This window comes from Pyxicephalus adspersus, chromosome 3 (assembly GCF_032062135.1).
Source record: "Pyxicephalus adspersus chromosome 3, UCB_Pads_2.0, whole genome shotgun sequence".
NCBI classification, from domain to species: domain Eukaryota; kingdom Metazoa; phylum Chordata; class Amphibia; order Anura; family Pyxicephalidae; genus Pyxicephalus; species Pyxicephalus adspersus.
This window is the reverse complement of record NC_092860.1, coordinates 84951661-84969806: the sequence shown is the minus strand read 5'-3', so window position 1 is coordinate 84969806 and position 18146 is coordinate 84951661. Positions and strand designations below refer to the sequence as shown.

General features: G+C 39.6%; 1 protein-coding gene across 1 annotated transcript; it reads left to right on the top strand.

Moving 5' to 3' along the window:
- Positions 1-242: 242 nt before the first annotated feature.
- Positions 243-17456, top strand: G3BP2 (G3BP stress granule assembly factor 2). The gene is made up of 12 exons (XM_072405552.1): positions 243-471; positions 6034-6152; positions 6954-7035; positions 7957-8130; positions 8972-9062; positions 9158-9260; positions 9420-9600; positions 10113-10214; positions 10726-10828; positions 12225-12353; positions 13246-13364; positions 14589-17456. Exons 2-12 carry the CDS (start codon positions 6058-6060, stop codon positions 14856-14858), a joined length of 1449 nt encoding a protein of 482 aa, XP_072261653.1. The 5' UTR covers positions 243-471; positions 6034-6057; the 3' UTR covers positions 14859-17456.
- Positions 17457-18146: the final 690 nt, after the last annotated feature.

Below are 18146 nucleotides of genomic sequence, written 5' to 3'. Positions count from 1 at the left end.
AAATAAGGTTTCCATATTTGTGCTTCACAAGTTTGTTAGGCAATGGTTAGTTTCCATGACAGCCACATTTATTATATGTCATTGCACATGTGGAGCCCTGTCATATTGATGAATTTTATTGTTGGAGTCACTAATAGAAATAAAGCTTTTGGAAAAAAAAAACAACAACAAGCAAATAGGCTGGAAGCCCCTCCCCGGATCGTTGTTACGTCTCAGAGGGCGTGGCGACTGAGTACATTGAGCTGCTTGAGGAGCACGCACACGCGCGAAGGTTTCTGGGGTTTGATCTCGCGGACTTCGCGCTAGTGACCGAATGCTGCGTCACTCTGCTGACGTCAAGAGCACGAAGCCATAATCCCGCCCTGCAGCTGCCGCCCGCAGCCCGAGGGGTGATCACAACAACAACATTGTGTCTCCATCGTCACACGGGGCGCGGGGTCCCTCCGGTGTGCGTGGCCGGCTCTGGTTGAGGTGAGTGCGACATTGACTGGGCTGCAAGGCCCTGGGTCGGAGCAATGCGGGGGGAGGTAATGGGCTTTGTGTGACATCCTGAGGCAGGTAAGTGCACGCTACTTCTCTCTAGAAGGCTCAGGTAGTGACATTTACCAGCCAGTACTCCTCAGCTGTCAGGCAGCAAACAATGGGACGAGCCATGGCCTACAACTCCATCCACCCCTCCAGAGTGTGAGCTGTGTGCTGCTTGTATTCCATTACCCTGCACTGTGTGTGCGGAGCCATTCTTCATCCACTGCACCACATCCCCTACACCTCATGTGTAATATATATATGTAAATAATATATGTGTGTATTATATACTATATATAATATTCCATGTGTGTGTTATATAGATTGTGTATTTATTTTTATATATATGTCCTGTACTTCCTTATCATTGCCATGGCTGGAATAATAAAACACACATGTTGTTCTGCTATGTACTAATGATCACATTTTGCAGTCCCTTCATGTCAAGGCCACCCCCCGGTCACATGACACCCGCAGGCTTCCCCCCCGGTCACATGACACCCGCAGGCTTCCCCCCCCTGGTCACATGATACCCGCAGGCTTCCCCTGATCAGATCTAGAGAAACTGACCAAGAAGTGAGCAAACCCCAGGGACATGATCAGAGATGGCAGCTCTGGTATTTTATAATTTATAGGTGACGTAGGGAATTATTAATAAACAGGATTTATATAGTGCCAACATATTACACAGCGCTGTACATTAAATTGGGGTTGCAAATGATAGACGAATACAGTGACACTGGAGGAGGAGACCTTCCCCAAAGAGCTTACAATCTAGGAGACTGTTAACTCCTTTTGATTTCTTTTTCTGTATGTGGACATTTCTAGAAATTGTAGTATAAAGTCCTCTTTGATCCTGTGTTATAGTACGAATTAAGTAATCCATGTACACAACACATTTTTATGCTTCTTTGCAACAGTAGGAATATTTGCAATATAGAATACTTTACTAACAATAATGAGAAGAAAAAAACTTGGTAGTAAACTAGATCCTCTTCTAGTTCTCACGATATCTCCTTTCCAGACAAGGCCAATGGCTTAAAGCGTTCCTAAACTCAGAAATTTCACTTTACAGAAAAGGGTAGACAACCCTTTTATTTCAGGTAAAAATTCTGTTTGTTTTTTTCTTTTAAGTGCAACACCCTTTAAAAAAAAAAAAAAAAGGGGTGCAGCACTGCCCCTAGGTGATTGAGAGGGGGCGGGAGCGCAAGGCTCCCTACCGACGTCACGCATCCCGGGAGGCTCTTGGCTGCTCCTTCAGCGCATTCCCAAGGATCTCAGGCATGGGCAGAAGGACCTTTTTCGTGAAAAGAGATCTTCAAGTTTATTTTTTCCAAACTACATCACCTGATCTTGCGCCTGGTTCAGGTGACGTAGGAAGAACACTTAAGAAGAGGAGAAGATAACACACCAGCTCAGAGACAGATACCGGCACCACGTGGGACCCAGTGGAAGAAACCCCTGGACAGATTGACTGCTCTGGTGGATTGAAGGTGAGTAGAATTTTTTTAAGTTTTGGGGACTTTTGAGTTTATCTTCTCTTTAAACTTGCATGACTCCGGTTACAAGTCTCTTTTCAGACTGGCAGTAAGATTGCCATGCAGTGACTACTCCTTTGTGCCGGTGAATTGCTGCTTTTGAGGGGAAGCTACAAGTAGCACTGTACTCATTGCTGCCCCATGGAGAAGAAATGATCAGTACCGCACACTGCCGTCAAATCTGCAGACGTTGGTTCTTTAAGGGTTGCGTGACTGGCAAACCAAATATAAAATATCATGGAGAATATTTACACTATGTTTAGGTGAATGTTTTTTAGCTGTTTAGTGTACCAACCCTGCATGCCTAGCATTTGGAGATGATGCACACAGGAGCCTTCATTGCTGATTGCTAAACAGGTTGAAAGTTTATGGAAGTGGCAAACTGCCCTGAGACATGCAGGAAGTGTCTCATAAAATGCAATGAACTGGTCATTGCCACAGCAGTCCTGTTGTCAAATCAGCATGTCTGAACTTAGCCTTCATTTGCCTAGCACTGAAAACCATCAACCAGCAGTAAAACGTTCCCATTGACATTGTTAGACTTGTTTTCCTTGGCACTGGTGAGGAAACTCCAAGATACCCAGGTTTAGTGAGAAGATGTTTGCCTTTCCCATAGCCTCCTACAAAATCCAAGGGCTCTGAATCACACCAAGATGCAGCCTTACACCAGGGCATTTTTGGTAGATTTCTCAATTAAACGAGAAAGTTAATGGTTAAGGGAAGTGGCTTTTTGCTATTCCCCCCCCCCCCCACATAGTCGTTTTGCATAAAGGACATTTGAGTGCAAAGTACACTTTAATGCAGATGTACTCAGTCAGGGTTCCTCTGGAGGTTGCTAGGGGCTCAATCCCAACATAGATCTGGGGGTAACACCACATTTTTAGGGGGCAGGTGGGTCATTCGTTCCACTGGCTAGTAGGATAAGAGGCTTTTTTCCCCACAGACCCATATTTCATTTTCAGCAGAGGTTCCCTGAGACCTGAACATTTTCAAGGGCTCAAGTTAAAAGTTTGGGAAATACCATTTTAAGTTGTAGCACCATGCTCGGTGCCATTGGATTCTTCCATTAAAAATTACATGTATGTAGCAATCCATATGGTTTGTGACCTCTGTAATGACAAATCAGTTTGGTTACTATGAGCCCAAGGTGATCACCTAGGATGAGAAACATAACTGACTGAAGTGTTTATATAAATAACACTACTGAGGGCAAATCATTGCAAAAGTTGGTGTTGTATGCACTCGTCATTGAAATGTTTGTATAGTGAAAGTTACATAAAGGAAGTTATTGTTTCGTTGGAAAGAAACATGTTTTTTGGTTTCAGATACCACACTCAGTATTTTTCTGCTACAAATCTTTTCTTTTCATGGCTTGACAGTCGGTGAATGGCAGAACTCCTTTTACTCCCTGTAGCAGTAAAGGTTTTAAGACAAGGAAAATGAAAAATGCTGTGGACAATTGGGAAAACAGTTGAGAAATGTCATTGTTTCTGGGTGCTTGATGCATGTGAATAGAATTCAGCTGGCTTGGTTGGTATATCATTTGCATCATGGGAGCCAAATCATATTATTTATATATAGATGGCAGTGGCATAAAGGTTCTCCCTTTTTGTGGAACCTTGTATTTTACAATAGTAACATGAGGGTGCATTCATGAGTGCAATGCAGTGCTGTTCATTCTGATTGCTACTGCACCCACCCCTGCCAATGATCATGGAATAAAGTACACCGTGTTTTACCCAGGCATTTTTTTAACCTGGTTGGGAATAAATTGTAGGCTGATAGCAGCTACTGTATTGTGACCCTACTCCTCAGTATCCACTCAAAAACAGCCTGGTGGTTACTGAAAAGTGCCGGGTGGTGCGCCCGTCTATAAAGGGCTGGGGAGAGCACCGAAGTACACCATAATGCATGGTAATGCACTGCCCTGGCTTGTATTGTCCTGCCTTGCAAAAGTAAACCTTTTCTTTTGTGCATTGCTCAAACCTTTTATATGACTTGGCTGCATGCAAGTTTTGCTGCACATTAAGTTAAAACCACAATAATGTGAATGTTAAAACACATTTTAGACAGAAAACAGAACATCCCTGGATATTATTATTGTCTTTGATTTAATTAGGGAGGATTTCCACATTTTCTCTGCCTACGTCAAGTAAAGGAATTAGTAGATGAGGAGCAGAAAACCTAGATTAAAAAATAACTTGAGGTTTTAACCTTTTACCCCCCTCCAAAACATTGCCATTTGCTATCGCTTGTTCTCCCGAGTTGAAGCTGAGCTCTAAAGTGCATTCATTAAGATGTCAGTGTTCGAGCAACATCAGTCAATTGAACAAAAACGCACACACTACTTTTTTGGAAATGTTTTCAAAGGCTTGCTTACAGCACAGCTCTACCACATTCTGCTTACTTTGCCATGCTGAGTCTATTTTGTGAATCCAATTGGCGATATAGTTTTCTAACTCAATAAGTAGCAGTGTCCCCCCCTTATTAATGTGACCCTAATAATGACATTGCTATTCTGTAGGGAGATCGCTTTAATGCCCTACAAAACAAAAAGGTATAACACAATGATATGCATACAAATGTGTGTAACTTTACAAAAAGGTACATGGGCAGTTATCGTCTAACATTGTAATGATGTGCTAATATTATGAACTCAGTCTAGTAAAATGTAATTTTAATAAAATACCCAGTGTTTTATGCTTGCTCCACACTTGGTTGTTTTTGGTAACTGCATGACCAAATAGTTTTGCTCTTTACTTGAGGCTCCGCGACATTGTCATATACTTTCCAAGTCTGTGATTTCTGTAAAAAGAATTTAAATGGTGATCAGTGATCTCCTCTTTTTACTAAACCTGTATGTGCTCTGCACACTTCTAACTCAGGCTGGTGAGACCCATGCATCAGGTTGGTATTTATGTCCATCATCTGAACAAGCTGGAGATATCAGGAGTTTAATGTTTCCTGATCAGCAACTTTCTAGCAGGCACAAAAGCCCCCTTGTAATATTACAATCATTATCCAAATCCAAAATATCCTTTTTATGTCCTTGTCCTCCGCTGATAACATTTTTCTAGTGGGTTGCTTAAAACTGTGATAGCCAACCAGTGGTCCGCAAGAAATGTTTGGAGGGTCTGTCCCCCTTATGGACACAACCCGCCTACTTTCCCATCACAGGCTCAGACCTGCTTGCTAATCAACCTGGGAAGACAATAGCGCAGGGCTGTGGGCACAACAAAAGTTTGTTGTGTGCACAAACCTGCGCTACTGTCCCCCAGGGTGATCAGGTAAGCAGGTCTGAGCCTGTGATGGGAGAGTGGGGGGGGTTCTGGCATCATGATGTCACTTTTGGGGAAGTCTTTCCCTTTGAGTGACATATGGCTCCCTGTGAATGCGCAGTCCAGGTTCTGTGGATTTAGTGGTCCATGAGGTCCGAAAGGTTGGTGACCACTTGCTTGAATAATTTTGCTTTAATGTATAAAATATTTATTTCATAGGTAAAATCTTTTGCTGTACATTGAAAAAAATATATAAAACTTGCCTGCCATCAAAACTTTTTCTCAAGTGCAGAAAAGCACAGCTAGGGAACATCCCTGCCCTAGCCTGTGACCGGACCACAAAGGGGCAATACAAGCAGGTGCTCGTTCCTGACACCATGTTCCTTGCCAATGCACATATATTCAGGTCACCTGGTTGTACCTTTGTGCCCCCCTACCTTACAGTTGGTGTTCAGCTTTAAAGAGACAAGGTCACCTTGCCCATGCAAGGCACCCAACATCCCCAGATGCTCCACTTACCTTTTTAAGATGGTGAGAATGCACTAAACAGACGTTCAGTCAGTGTGTCTTCATTTTAGCCAGGTTGCTTTATTTTAGAAAGGTACCTACTGGTAGCCCTTTTTATTTTTTTTACTTCAAAAGATTTTATTTTTAAAGTGCTTATAATGCATCTTTTGTGTTTTTCATGGCAGCATATCACTTCCTGTACCAAAGAAATGGTGATGGAGAAGCCAAGTCCCCTGCTTGTAGGGCGGGAGTTTGTCAGGCAGTACTATACTCTGCTGAATAAAGCTCCAGACTTTTTGCACAGGTATGTCTTTTGGTAATGTTTTTATAAGTTATGTAGTTTGAAGCTACAAATCTGAGCTTATACTCTATATAAGTTAAAAAGCACCTTGCTACCAGCCTTTGGCTGGCACACAGATTGTAGTTGGTTGCTTTGATCTGTGAACACAAGTCCTTTATATGCTCTACTTTCATAAAAATGGGTTATCTTACTTTCTATGGTTGTACTTTACAAGGAGTGCATAAATCTCACCTGATCATTTACTTTACAGCTCATGAATGTTAGATGCTAAAGTTCATCCAGAGCCCAGTACTTGCAATTCTCACCCCAGAGTCTTATTTAATAAATATTTGCATCTATATTCACCTCCAGATCAGCAAAGTGTAGCCATACAATTACACCCCTTGTGGAGTTAAAACGTAAGCACTTGACAAGCACCATTCACAATTAATCTTTTTAAGTTTGGCATTTACAAATTTGCCAGGGGACAGAATATGCTGCTTGAAATGTGCTGCACATGTCCACTGCTACCTCTGTCATAATCTTGTGTTTTTTGGTGTTTGTGGAGTTTTTACAGTTGTGGTGTTTCACATGACAAACTACTTTTAGGACTGTTTGGCATGCTTAGGAAATCGTTTGTCCTGACTGTTATTAAACTTAATCTAAAAAGCACAAACATATTACATAGCGCTGTACATTAAATGACAACAATGGCACAAAAGGAGGATAGAACACCGGCTAGAAGAGCTTGCAATCTATGTGACAATTCAATTTTGATTGTGATGAATAACTTTATACTATATTATCAACTTAATTATTTTGAAGGTTTTATGGAAGAAATTCTTCCTATGTGCATGGAGGATTGGATGCCAGCGGGAAGCCCCAAGAAGCTGTGTATGGTCAAGCGGTATGTCTCAAGCCAAGACTGTGTATCTCTTCTTCTGTTATAAGCTCCTTTTTCTAATTGTGTTGTCATTACTTTTATTTCATAACCTAGGATATTCTAAACTAATGTATGCTGACCACTAAGGTGGTTTCTCTGAAAAGGTTACCAAATGATATCCCCGTGCCAACCAAGAATCCTGATCACCATTTATGCAGTCCAGCTTTCTTTAGTCTTAACAGACTTCATAGATACAGACTGTTTCATAGACCTGTGATGATACAGAAAATATAGTGTCCACAGGTATTTTTTTACTTGTGTTTGGAAAGTCTGCATTGTTTTTTTTTTTTTTTTGTCAAATGCCTTTTGCCATTCAAACAATTGCATTTGTACCTGAGTAGCTATTCAAAAGTAAGTGCACATGGAAACCTATCATTTGAAAAGGAAACCCATAGACACCTATCGTAATGGTTACAATTCATTGATTCAATAGACATGTGAAAGGAATATACCATTGCTACAAACGTCTATTTTGACTGATAGACTTTTAGGCAAATAGTCTTGAAATTGCACCTTTCCTGAGACCATTATTCCTTTGTCTGAAGACAGCTTTGCAAAATGGTGTGAATAATAATGTCCTTTGCTAAAATACACACTTCATGTAAAATAATTGTGAGTCATATTATTTGGGAGTTAAACACAAGCTCGTGGAACTTTTAAATGGTAAAAAAAAATTTTTTTTTGCTGCTAAGCTGTTTTTCTACAGTACCTCTAATCTGCCATTAGATGTCCTCTACGTTGAAAAGCACCACACATTATTCAACCTGGGGACATTCAAATGAGTGGGCATCTCCAGGGCACCCTTATTAAAGTGCTTCCATGCAGAATAAATTGTAATGTTTCTGTCCAAAAGTTGACATTTTTTTCCCTTTTTTGTTAACTCAGGAAATTCACAAGAAGGTGATGTCCCTTCAGTTCAGTGAATGTCGTACAAAGATTCGACATGTTGATGCACATGCTACGCTGAGTGATGGAGTTGTTGTCCAGGTTATGGGTGAACTTTCTAATAATGGCCAACCTATGAGAAAATTCATGCAAACCTTTGTGCTTGCCCCAGAAGTAAGTACTAGTTTTTCAATGTTCTCATGCATTGTTTTACAAGCAGCATCTCCAAAATTAGGGCAGCTGCAACAAAGGTATTTCACTAGAACATGTGGAGTATAATGTACTCCCATTAGAAAGTTTGGAGTTTACTATTGCTCTCTATGCGAGAGCAGTGGTCTCTGCAGAGGTCTGACACCCCTCTTGCACAGTCAGAGCTAGAGCTCCCTAATCAGTGGGGCACATTAAGTTTGTGTAGTGCGGAGCTAAAGGTCAGCAAGGGGTATGCCTAAACCTCATAGCAAAGGAACTTACCTGCTACACGTTACACCATCTGTACACCATACTGGCCCTCTTTCCTTCATCTTCTGCATATAGCTCTGTTACTAGGTATGCACCAATAACTTTTATACGGTCCTACAGCAGTTTATGGTTTAACCTTTTTTCCGCTGAAAGAACAAGTACTATTTGGAGCACAAGGACAGGAGCAAACATCACTAAACAAACTGTATCCATCCCTATTCGTTCTCAGTTATTGTTTCTACTGCGTGATGTAATAATACTCAATCTAGTAATAGATATGATTAAGAGGTGGGAGTAGAAGCGGCTGAACTTTCATTACTTATCTGGACCTTCTATCCACAAAGTCTAGAAGCTTTTAATTTTTTTTCCTTATTTGCTTTGAGTGACTTCTACATTTTGTTGTACGATAAGGTCCATTGTTGGGTCTTGATGTCTGTTGTATGTGTTTGCGTTCGGTATTGGTGTCTGCTCTGTGTGTCAAGCAGAAGTGTTTACAGTCTAAAGTCATTTGTATCAAATTATGCATATGTATTTTTTTAACTTTTCTGTGTTGCAGGGATCTGTCCCAAACAAATTTTATGTTCACAATGACATCTTTCGTTATGAAGATGAGGTTTTTGGGGATTCAGAAGCTGAGTTAGATGAAGGCAAGTGTCTTTTCAAAAAGCCCTTGATTTGTCCAGCTGCTCAGTTATGACATTATAACCACATACTTAATGAGTTAAAATATTTCAATCTCCAGAATCTGAAGAAGAAGTGGATGAAGAACAGGAGGAAAGACAGCCATCTCCTGAACCTGTTCAAGAAAATTCCAATAGTTCTTACTATGATCAACATCCAGTGTCGTAAGTTTGAGTTTTTTTCTTTTTCTTATTTACCACTTTTGTCACTGAATGTTTTTTCTAGCTTTCATTTTAAATGTAACTGAGTTGGACATAGTTCTTGGTGTTGGTGTGTTTTTTTTTTTTTTTTTTTTTTTTTAATTATATCATATATTCTAATAGTAATGGAGTAGAGGAGTCCTTGGAAGAACCCATTAATGAGCCAGAGCCTGAGCCGGAACCAGAAATAAAGAATGAGGAGATAAAACCTGAGCCAGAAGAAAAGACTATAGAAGAACATGAGGAAAAGTCACCCACACCACCACCTGCTGACCCCATTCCTCTGCCTCAGGAGCCACCAAAGGTGCATTGTCTTTATGTGATACTTAAAAAGTAGAAATAAAGTTTCATATCAGTTGAATTCATTAAAAAAAATAAATCATAAAAATAATATTTTAGAAAAGATTTTAGATTTTTGATAGTTTAGCCCTTTTTTTTTTTTTTTTTTTTGTCCCTGGCAGTCTGTGCTTCTCTGCTCTATCAGAACCCCTTCAGTTGGGCATCAATTATAAACTTGTTTATAAGTTAAAACAGCATAAGTGTTTTTGGTATCAGAGACATGTGACCGGCCCAACGTTTGATCCAGCAGCCTTGCCAGGCTTTATAGCTAGGTCCCTAATCTTGTTTGTATGGAAAAACATTATTGGTTTACAGTAAGTTATATGCTTTCTTTACTGAATTTGTTTACTGTTGTACAGAGCATTACTGCTAGAAAAGTGTCTACTGGAACACTAAACTCCTCCAGTTCAAAGTCAAACTATCCAAAAATATAGATTTGTTTTTTTTTAGATAGCTTTTGTTCTGTATTTTCTTTAGGCTTTCTCTTGGGCATCAGTGACAAGTAAAAACCTGCCTCCAAGTGGTACTGTACCATCTTCAGGAATTCCTCCCCATGTTATAAAGGCTCCTGCTTCACAGGTAGTTAACAGTTTATAAGATTTTTCTGGTATATTTTGCCTGTTGTCAGACAAGCTGTCTGTAACGCACTTTTAAAATAGGACACACTACTTTAGAGTTGGGACAATGCACCCAACGCTATAAGATAAATAGAAAATACTTTAAAGGGGGTGGAAAAGATATTTTGTCTGCTGTGTGACTTTGTTTTCCTTTTTAAGCGTTTTAAAAATACACACTGTGCATGTGGTTACAACTTTCTAAAGCAAGTTGTGTGTTTTCTTCAAAGTAAAGTAAATGGGGAAAAAAGGGGACTTGTTCCATTACTAGGGCTTTCTTGCTATTCAGGAGTGTTTTCTTCAGCTTCAGATGAAATACCACAAGACACTGAAGGCTCCACACAGAGCTCTTTCTAATTCAGGCACAGTGTGGAGTAAGCAGAGTAATATCTTGGGGAGAGCTGATAACTGCTCCCTCTTTCCAAAGCACATTGATGTCCTGTTTTTTTAATGCATTATAATGAATTTTATTGCAGTCAAGAACTGAAAGTAAACCAGACAGTCAAGTTCAGCCACCTCGTACTCGTGAGCAGCGTCCTCGTGAGCGCCCAACTTTTCAGCCAAGGGGACCGCGGCCAGGTAAGAGTGCAAAAATTCTTGATGCTGACCTGCAACTGCTGCAAGGGTTGGAAGCCTGTTTTCCTCTTACTACTTCCCACCAGCTCTGATGTTTTGTAAAGACCTACAAGGCAATGAATGTTATTCATTCTAAGAATTGTATGCATACTTGGAGGACTTGGAAAAGGGGTGAAGCAGCAGCTTTAAGTATGCCTTTTTTCCAGGTATGCCTACAATCCATTGACCCTGTGTTGACAGGGCCACTTTAAATTGTTCTGCCCTTTTTCAATCAAAGCTCATTGCATACATGTTTACTAAACATTAAAGGCAGAGCAGACCAACATTGTCAAGGTAAAGTACCTTTTACTGAAAAGAAATATTCTCACAAATGAAATGCAAATGAAAGGTTATAATTACAAAACTATAGCACCGCTTTTACAATAAAGGCCTGCCCGATTGTTGATTTACAAAGGTACAGGTGATGTCCCTTCTACATTTAAACCTAAAACTGCCTGTTTACTGCCTTTTGAGGGAAAAAAAAGCTGCGCATGCCAGGCATGTGCCAGGTGTCCTGGCTTTCCCAGGGTTGCTGGAACTGAATGAACTCCTGATATACATGTGCTGAGGGTTGCATCATTCTGGCCCGAGCAGTCCGGATGGCTGAAGTCTTAACTCCAGGAAGATCAGATGAAGATGGCCATACTGGGGCGAAGACAGCTCATTGGGGAAAAAAAAAAAAAAAAAAAAAGCTCTTGCATAGGTAAATTATTGCAGAAGGCACATTACTTGCCATTGCCATCTTTTAGTATTTAGGTATAGTTTGGCTTTAATAATGAACACAGATTTGTCAGTTTGTAAGGACTTTATTCCACGACGTGTCACATTCAATCCAAAACCCTTACTACAATAATAGGCAAACAGCCGTTCTATTTCATTTGTGTTCATCTAGGGCTGACTTTCTTCCTCCAAGCTGATTGCGTTTTGAAGGGACTATGGGTAAAAGTGGACACGGTGAACTTCTGCTAGTGGATTATTGCTACAGCAGTATCAGTTTCCGCTAAAACCACAGCTCTGTAGCTGCAGAACTCGCCACTTCAGTCGTCTGGTCAAACTGACATCACATTCTCTTGACAGTGGTCAAATTTGGTCACAAGATTTAATTGATTATGTACAATAATCTGGTAACTGTGGTTTCAGCTGATCATTAGATGGAATTGTGTACTTGGAGCCAGAGCCTTGCTGTCAGTATTCCAGTTTTGTATGTGAGGTCAGTACACTGCCGGGTTGCTTAGTAAGCAGACACACACCCCTCTATAAGGATCGGGGTAGATAAGGCAGGCAGTGCGATCATCATAAATGGTTTAGATGAAGTATGTTTACATTTTACTTTTAATGTTTTCTGTTTTGTATTTAACAGGTCGTGGAGATGCTGATCAAGGGGAAACTGATAACCGCCGCATGTTCCGATACCCTGACAGCCACCAGCTCTTTGTTGGAAACCTTCCACATGATATTGATGAAAGCGAATTAAAAGAATTTTTTATGAGTAAGTTTTTGTGTAAAGGCATTTTTCATTAAATAACTGTATTAAACATGTTCTCTGAAATATTGGGTTCAAAGAAATGTTAATTGGGATGGAATGATAGTTTTGTTGGTTGAACATTCTTAATTCTAATTCCTCATTAAAATAAACTGGTGCTGGTGAGCCCACTCCCTCCTCTTCCCCTCACATACAAATTTTTAGCCTATCCTATTTCTGTCAATATCTAGCTGTAGATGCTGGATGATAATCCTGAATGTTCATCTCAAGCCAAAATCTAGCATCTGTATAGCTGTTCCCCAATGTCATTCAATGATCCATCCTGCCAGGTAACTGACATCCATCTACCCTTACTCCTTCCCCTCTATAGGACGAATAGAGCTGTCTATACAGAACTTAGTTCCTACTGTTGCTGGAAACTAGAATGATTGATTGTTTTCAAAGACAATGTTTGCAAGCTTGTAGATGGCTTTAGTCTTCTCCTTTCTGCTTCCCGTGCACATTGTTACTACCTTTTACATTGCTTTGAGTTCACTGAAAGTACTACATGTGTAATTTTGCACTGTCTTGGGTTTTTTAGCTGCCAAGTGATTTGTCTGCAGTTTTTTTTTCTTGTGTCTTTAGTACTAATGTTACATATATGTAAATATATGTTATTATAGAACAAAGCTATCAAATCATACGTAATGCCTGTAAGCAGGTGTGAAGTATGGGACCATAAAATCTGTTTATGTATTTATTTGTTGAAGTGCATGGGTGTTTGTGGTCCATTGTCATCTTGAAGTTTAGGCGGATGTGGCCAGGTGCATTAAGGTGCCTACTCTATGAACCAGGAACCAATTTAGAGATGACAAACTTGATTTACATAAACTTGTATAATGTTTTACTTTTTCTGCAGGTTATGGAAATGTAATGGAACTCCGAATTAATACCAAAGGTGTTGGCGGGAAACTTCCTAACTTTGGATTTGTTGTGTTTGACGATTCTGAACCTGTTCAGAGAATTCTGCTTGCAAAAGTATGTTATTTTTTTGAAAATATGATCATTTGGTGTTTGCTATTGCTGCTATCACTGGTGTACTATACATTTTTTCAATGAAACGAGTCTTAGGCTTTGTACACGCTTCAGATAATCATCGCCTGATATGGAACAATCATTCTCTTCTCGGGTGAAAATCTGACAGTACAGCAGTCGCCCGACATTGTTCATAAATCCACTACTACATTGTTCATAAATCCACTACTGGAAAGGACCGCTCTGTGTATCGGTGGAGTCAAGCACAGCAGGGTGCAGCGCACTTGTCATTCATTACCTCTCCAATCTGCATAGAACTGGACCAGAAACAAAAACCTATGTGTGTACATGGCCTTAGATTGTGGCTTTTGTGGTTTTGTGTTGGTATGACCTAAAGGAACACTATAATGCAACATGTGAACAGATAAAAAAAAATGTTTAAATTGCATAAATGGAATCCAATAATATACATAGACGCAACTAATATAAACATCCCTATTAATCTACAAATAGTTTTACAGCATCACATATTTAGATGAGAGATATATNATATATATATATATATATATATATATATATATATATATATATATATATATACAACTACCACCTTACATGCAAGACAGATGCAGAAAGTTACTCAAGGGTATTGACCATTCTTTAAATTCTGTAAGTTGGGGTATTTTGTTTCTCCTGTAGCTGTGGAAGAGATCATCCAAATGTTGGAACTTCTATGATAGGATATGTTTCATGCCAGTCTGGAAATTTAATTCTTTCCTACAGTCTCGTCTACATGGAACCCTGGCCATTCATGTGCTGCACCACAGTAATGTCACATTCCATATGTTCATCTTTATTGCTGAAATATGAATGCTATTGCAATGCTAGATAGCTACTCCTGTAGCAACTTGTCTTGGTTATTATAATAGATGTAAGTCCTGTGTTAAGTGAATGACAAAGGTAAAAAAAAACAAGCTCAGCACATTTAGGGCTCTATAAATCAGGGAGCCTGATATTCCCTTGTGGGGATCAATTATGGCCATTGATTCATTATTCTATAAATCAACCCTTTAAAAGGCACTGCAGTGAGTTTTTCTTCTCTATTAATGGAACTGTAAAGCTGTGGCAGACTAGTAAACTCATTGAGATTGGAGGAGGGCTTGATCTGGATTTCCTGTCGGAGCCTTTTCTGCTTCATTCAATTTATGCTTTACTTTGCATTTACAGCCAATTATGTTCCGTGGAGAAGTCCGCCTCAATGTGGAAGAGAAGAAAACCAGAGCAGCCCGTGAAAGGGAAACCCGTGGCGGTGATGACCGCAGGGATATTCGCCGCAATGACCGTGGTGCTGGGGGACCCCGTGGAGTCATTGGTGGTGGAATGATGCGGGATAGGGATGGAAGAGGCCCACCTCCAAGAGGGGGAATGGCACAAAAGCTGAGCACAGGAAGAGGATCCAGCTCCATGGAAAGCCGCTTCACTGGTCAACGCCGCTGAAAATAAGTCGTTAATACAAAGTAAAGCCTACAGTGGTACATTATTCGTGGTGTTTGCATTCTTGTTAATTTTAGCTTTGGAATGTGACACAGTTTTTTCTTTTTTTTTTTTTTTTTTTTTTTTTTTTTTTTTTTTTTCCCCCTTCATAATTTCTTTGATGTGAAGACATCTTTTGTTTGCAGTTTCAATTGAGGTGAACTATTTTTTTTTCTTTGCTGTTTCTCAGCAGTAATTAAAATGTTAATTTTACACCCCGAATTAAGAAATTAGAAGGATTAGGATGACCATTAGCACTGCAAGATTATGTGGACATTATGGAGGCTCATGTCTGGTAGAGTTCAGTCAAGTATTATTGTTTCTTCACTGGAAACAAAAATAGTGCAATGTTGCCTCCTGTATCTTTTTTTTTTTTTTTTTTTTTTTTCTTCACATACCCTTTTGCATAGAAGAAACTAATGGTTAAACTTTCGTCAAACGCACGAATGATCTCCTCTTAACACGGTTGTAAGAATCCAGGTTTGTAAGCCGATGGCATCTGGTTTGTTGTGCCACAAATACCTTGATGTAAGTAAACCCTGTCAAAAAGTTTTTTTTCTGGAACTAACTCAAATCTGAACTTAATCAGAATTAGTGTGAACATATTCCAGTTCTCCGGAAGGTGTGATGTGAAGTATTCTGTTTCATACATGAAGAAATTTTGCACTTGCCCATCCAAGATATCCACATGGCAGGCTGCTCGTCCAACTTTACCCTGCCAAACTTTTTCCTTTTTTTTCCAGCTTTGTACAGAAAACAACAAAATGACAAATTGTACTCAACTGTATTTAGTTTTCTGGTAATGTAATACGCATGATGGTGCCTTCTATAAATTCATCATTCCAGTCTTGCTGGTGATTTTTGTACAGTGAATGATTACTGTGCTGCAAAGCCAAACTGCTTCTGTACATTCAAGAACCATTGAAAAGCCTGCCTAACCAAACTGCAGTATCTGTACATTATTAGCTTTTCTTTTGTTTGTTTTTTATTTTTATTTTTTGAGTTTAGTATAATTTTGCTATGGTCCACCTCTAACGACCGTTGGTATTTGCTTACCAATGTTGGGAGCTACAGTATGTGGAAAGGACTAATGGTCATGTCTGTGTATTCCAAGCCCTAGCTGTAACTAAAGTGCATATAAAGTGGATAATCTAGGTGCCCTGCAAATGTCCCTTTGCACAGTTGTTAACCTATTAATGTCCCCTGGAACTTGGAAGCAGATGTTCTTCAGTGCTCCTAGCAGTGGCCAAAAGCTATGCACTTTACAATATCATACAGGGTTTTATACCTTGGTTAGTTTTCCCATTTTCGGCACAATTACTGGGAAAACTGCCCCAAGCCGACGAGAGGATTTGATTTTCCTTTCACCCCTGTGTAATGTTTCATGTAGATTTTTTTCCAAGTGGAACTTTTGGAATTAACATCTCAAAACCTCTCCACATGCTTTGAAGAGAACATTCCTGTAATCTACAAATGTAGCAGAAGAACCTGACTGCCTTGCTTAGTGATCATTGATGCTTTGCAGGAGAAAGTGTGGACATGTGAAGCTGCCTCTGGAAAATGCGGGAACCTTGTTCCTTTTGAAGTCCATACTTTTAACAATGCACATGGAGTAACATGCTGCTCTTGACTTATGCAACTGTTTGCTGAGCCTCCTCTGAAACTAATGATTGTGCACAAAAGTATTTTCCCTCCCAGTTAGCTAGGCTAAATTAGACTCATGGGATATGTTTGTGTTTTTCTCCCTCCTTTATTGTTTTGTCACTTGAGGTCTTCTGTTTTTGATAGCAAGTCTTGCACTATTTCATACATTTCTGGGACACAGATTTCTCATGGTTATAATTTTATATATACATATATATATTTTGTGTTATAAAAGTTTTACATTTGCAATCTGTTACCTGGAAGTATTGTACTTGAATTCCCTACTATTACAGCTAAACTTTGGACTGGTTTTTAACGTCATTCCATTCTCTAAAACGGGAAGTTTGCCAGCAGTTCTGTTTATTTCCTTTTTAAATTTTTGTTTTCCCTGATTCTGTTGAATTTCTATTCCAACCCAAACTGTGTAATGGCAAACTGAATGGGACTAAATCAAAGTGTAACATACCACACTAGAGGAGCATCAGAGCCATTAAGCTTTCATGTCTGCTTCATGTCTGAAAACCTTGAATAAAACATACATCTGAGATGTTTACTTGGTGATTGTTCACCTACTTTACTGTGTACATTTAAGTGTTATTGTCTTAAACTTTCAGTAAATGTACCTCATCCAACATGGCTGCAGTTTTCCTTTTCATTATTGTGTTGGGCAGATAATATGTTGTAGTATTTTCTCATTGCACTTCTGTTTCAGCACAATTGGCGTACTATTACCTAGCTGTAGAAGACAGTGGTTAATGATTTGCCATCTTTATTGCTGTAATGTGTTTAACATTATGCCAGTAGAATTTAGTCTTTTCTGGAGCGTATTTTTACTTTTGGTTTCCATATTTTGAATGTGTTGAAACTAAACCTTCAACAATAAACTACTGATGTCTACAGCAGTGGCTGATTTCCATACTTCTGTTTCAGGACCTTTATTTTATTGTGTGTGTGTGTATTAATAAATCATAAATGTTTGTTTCTTAAAAGAAAGATTATTGATAGACCACAATACTTATGTAGAATGGTTACTACACATCGGTAGCAGTCTGCCCCTCAAGCTCCACAGTTCCCTCATACAGCTGTATGGCTGGTAACCCCCCAAACACAACCTGGAAGGGGCTTTCTCCTGTTCTTTTTACAAAGGGGAAGATCAGAAGGTCTGTACCATTTTACGGATACTGTAGGAGTACCAAGGGTATGTGGACACCTCTCCAAATGAAGTTGGGGTGTTTGCTGACAATACTACAGCATTTATTTTAGTCAGCTGTGCCCTTCCAACATTGCCAGTGTAGTTTTGCTTTGGAGGAACTCGAGTAGCCTTTATGGATTCCTCCCCTCCACCTTTTTGAGCACTTTCAAATGCAGAGAAAGGTCTACTTATCCAACTTCAGAAGCTGATCCCACAAAATGTTTATGGGCAAAAATTCACACACATACATTTTGTGGAAAACCTTTCCACAAGAAGAGCCTGTTAAAGAAGCAAAGAAGGGGGGGGGGGCTCCTTGCTAATGGCATGTTTCCATGATGTTGGAATTGCATATCCACATAACTATACAGGTGTCTGGTTTGACAATATGGGTCACAGTTGACTACAAACAGGCAATA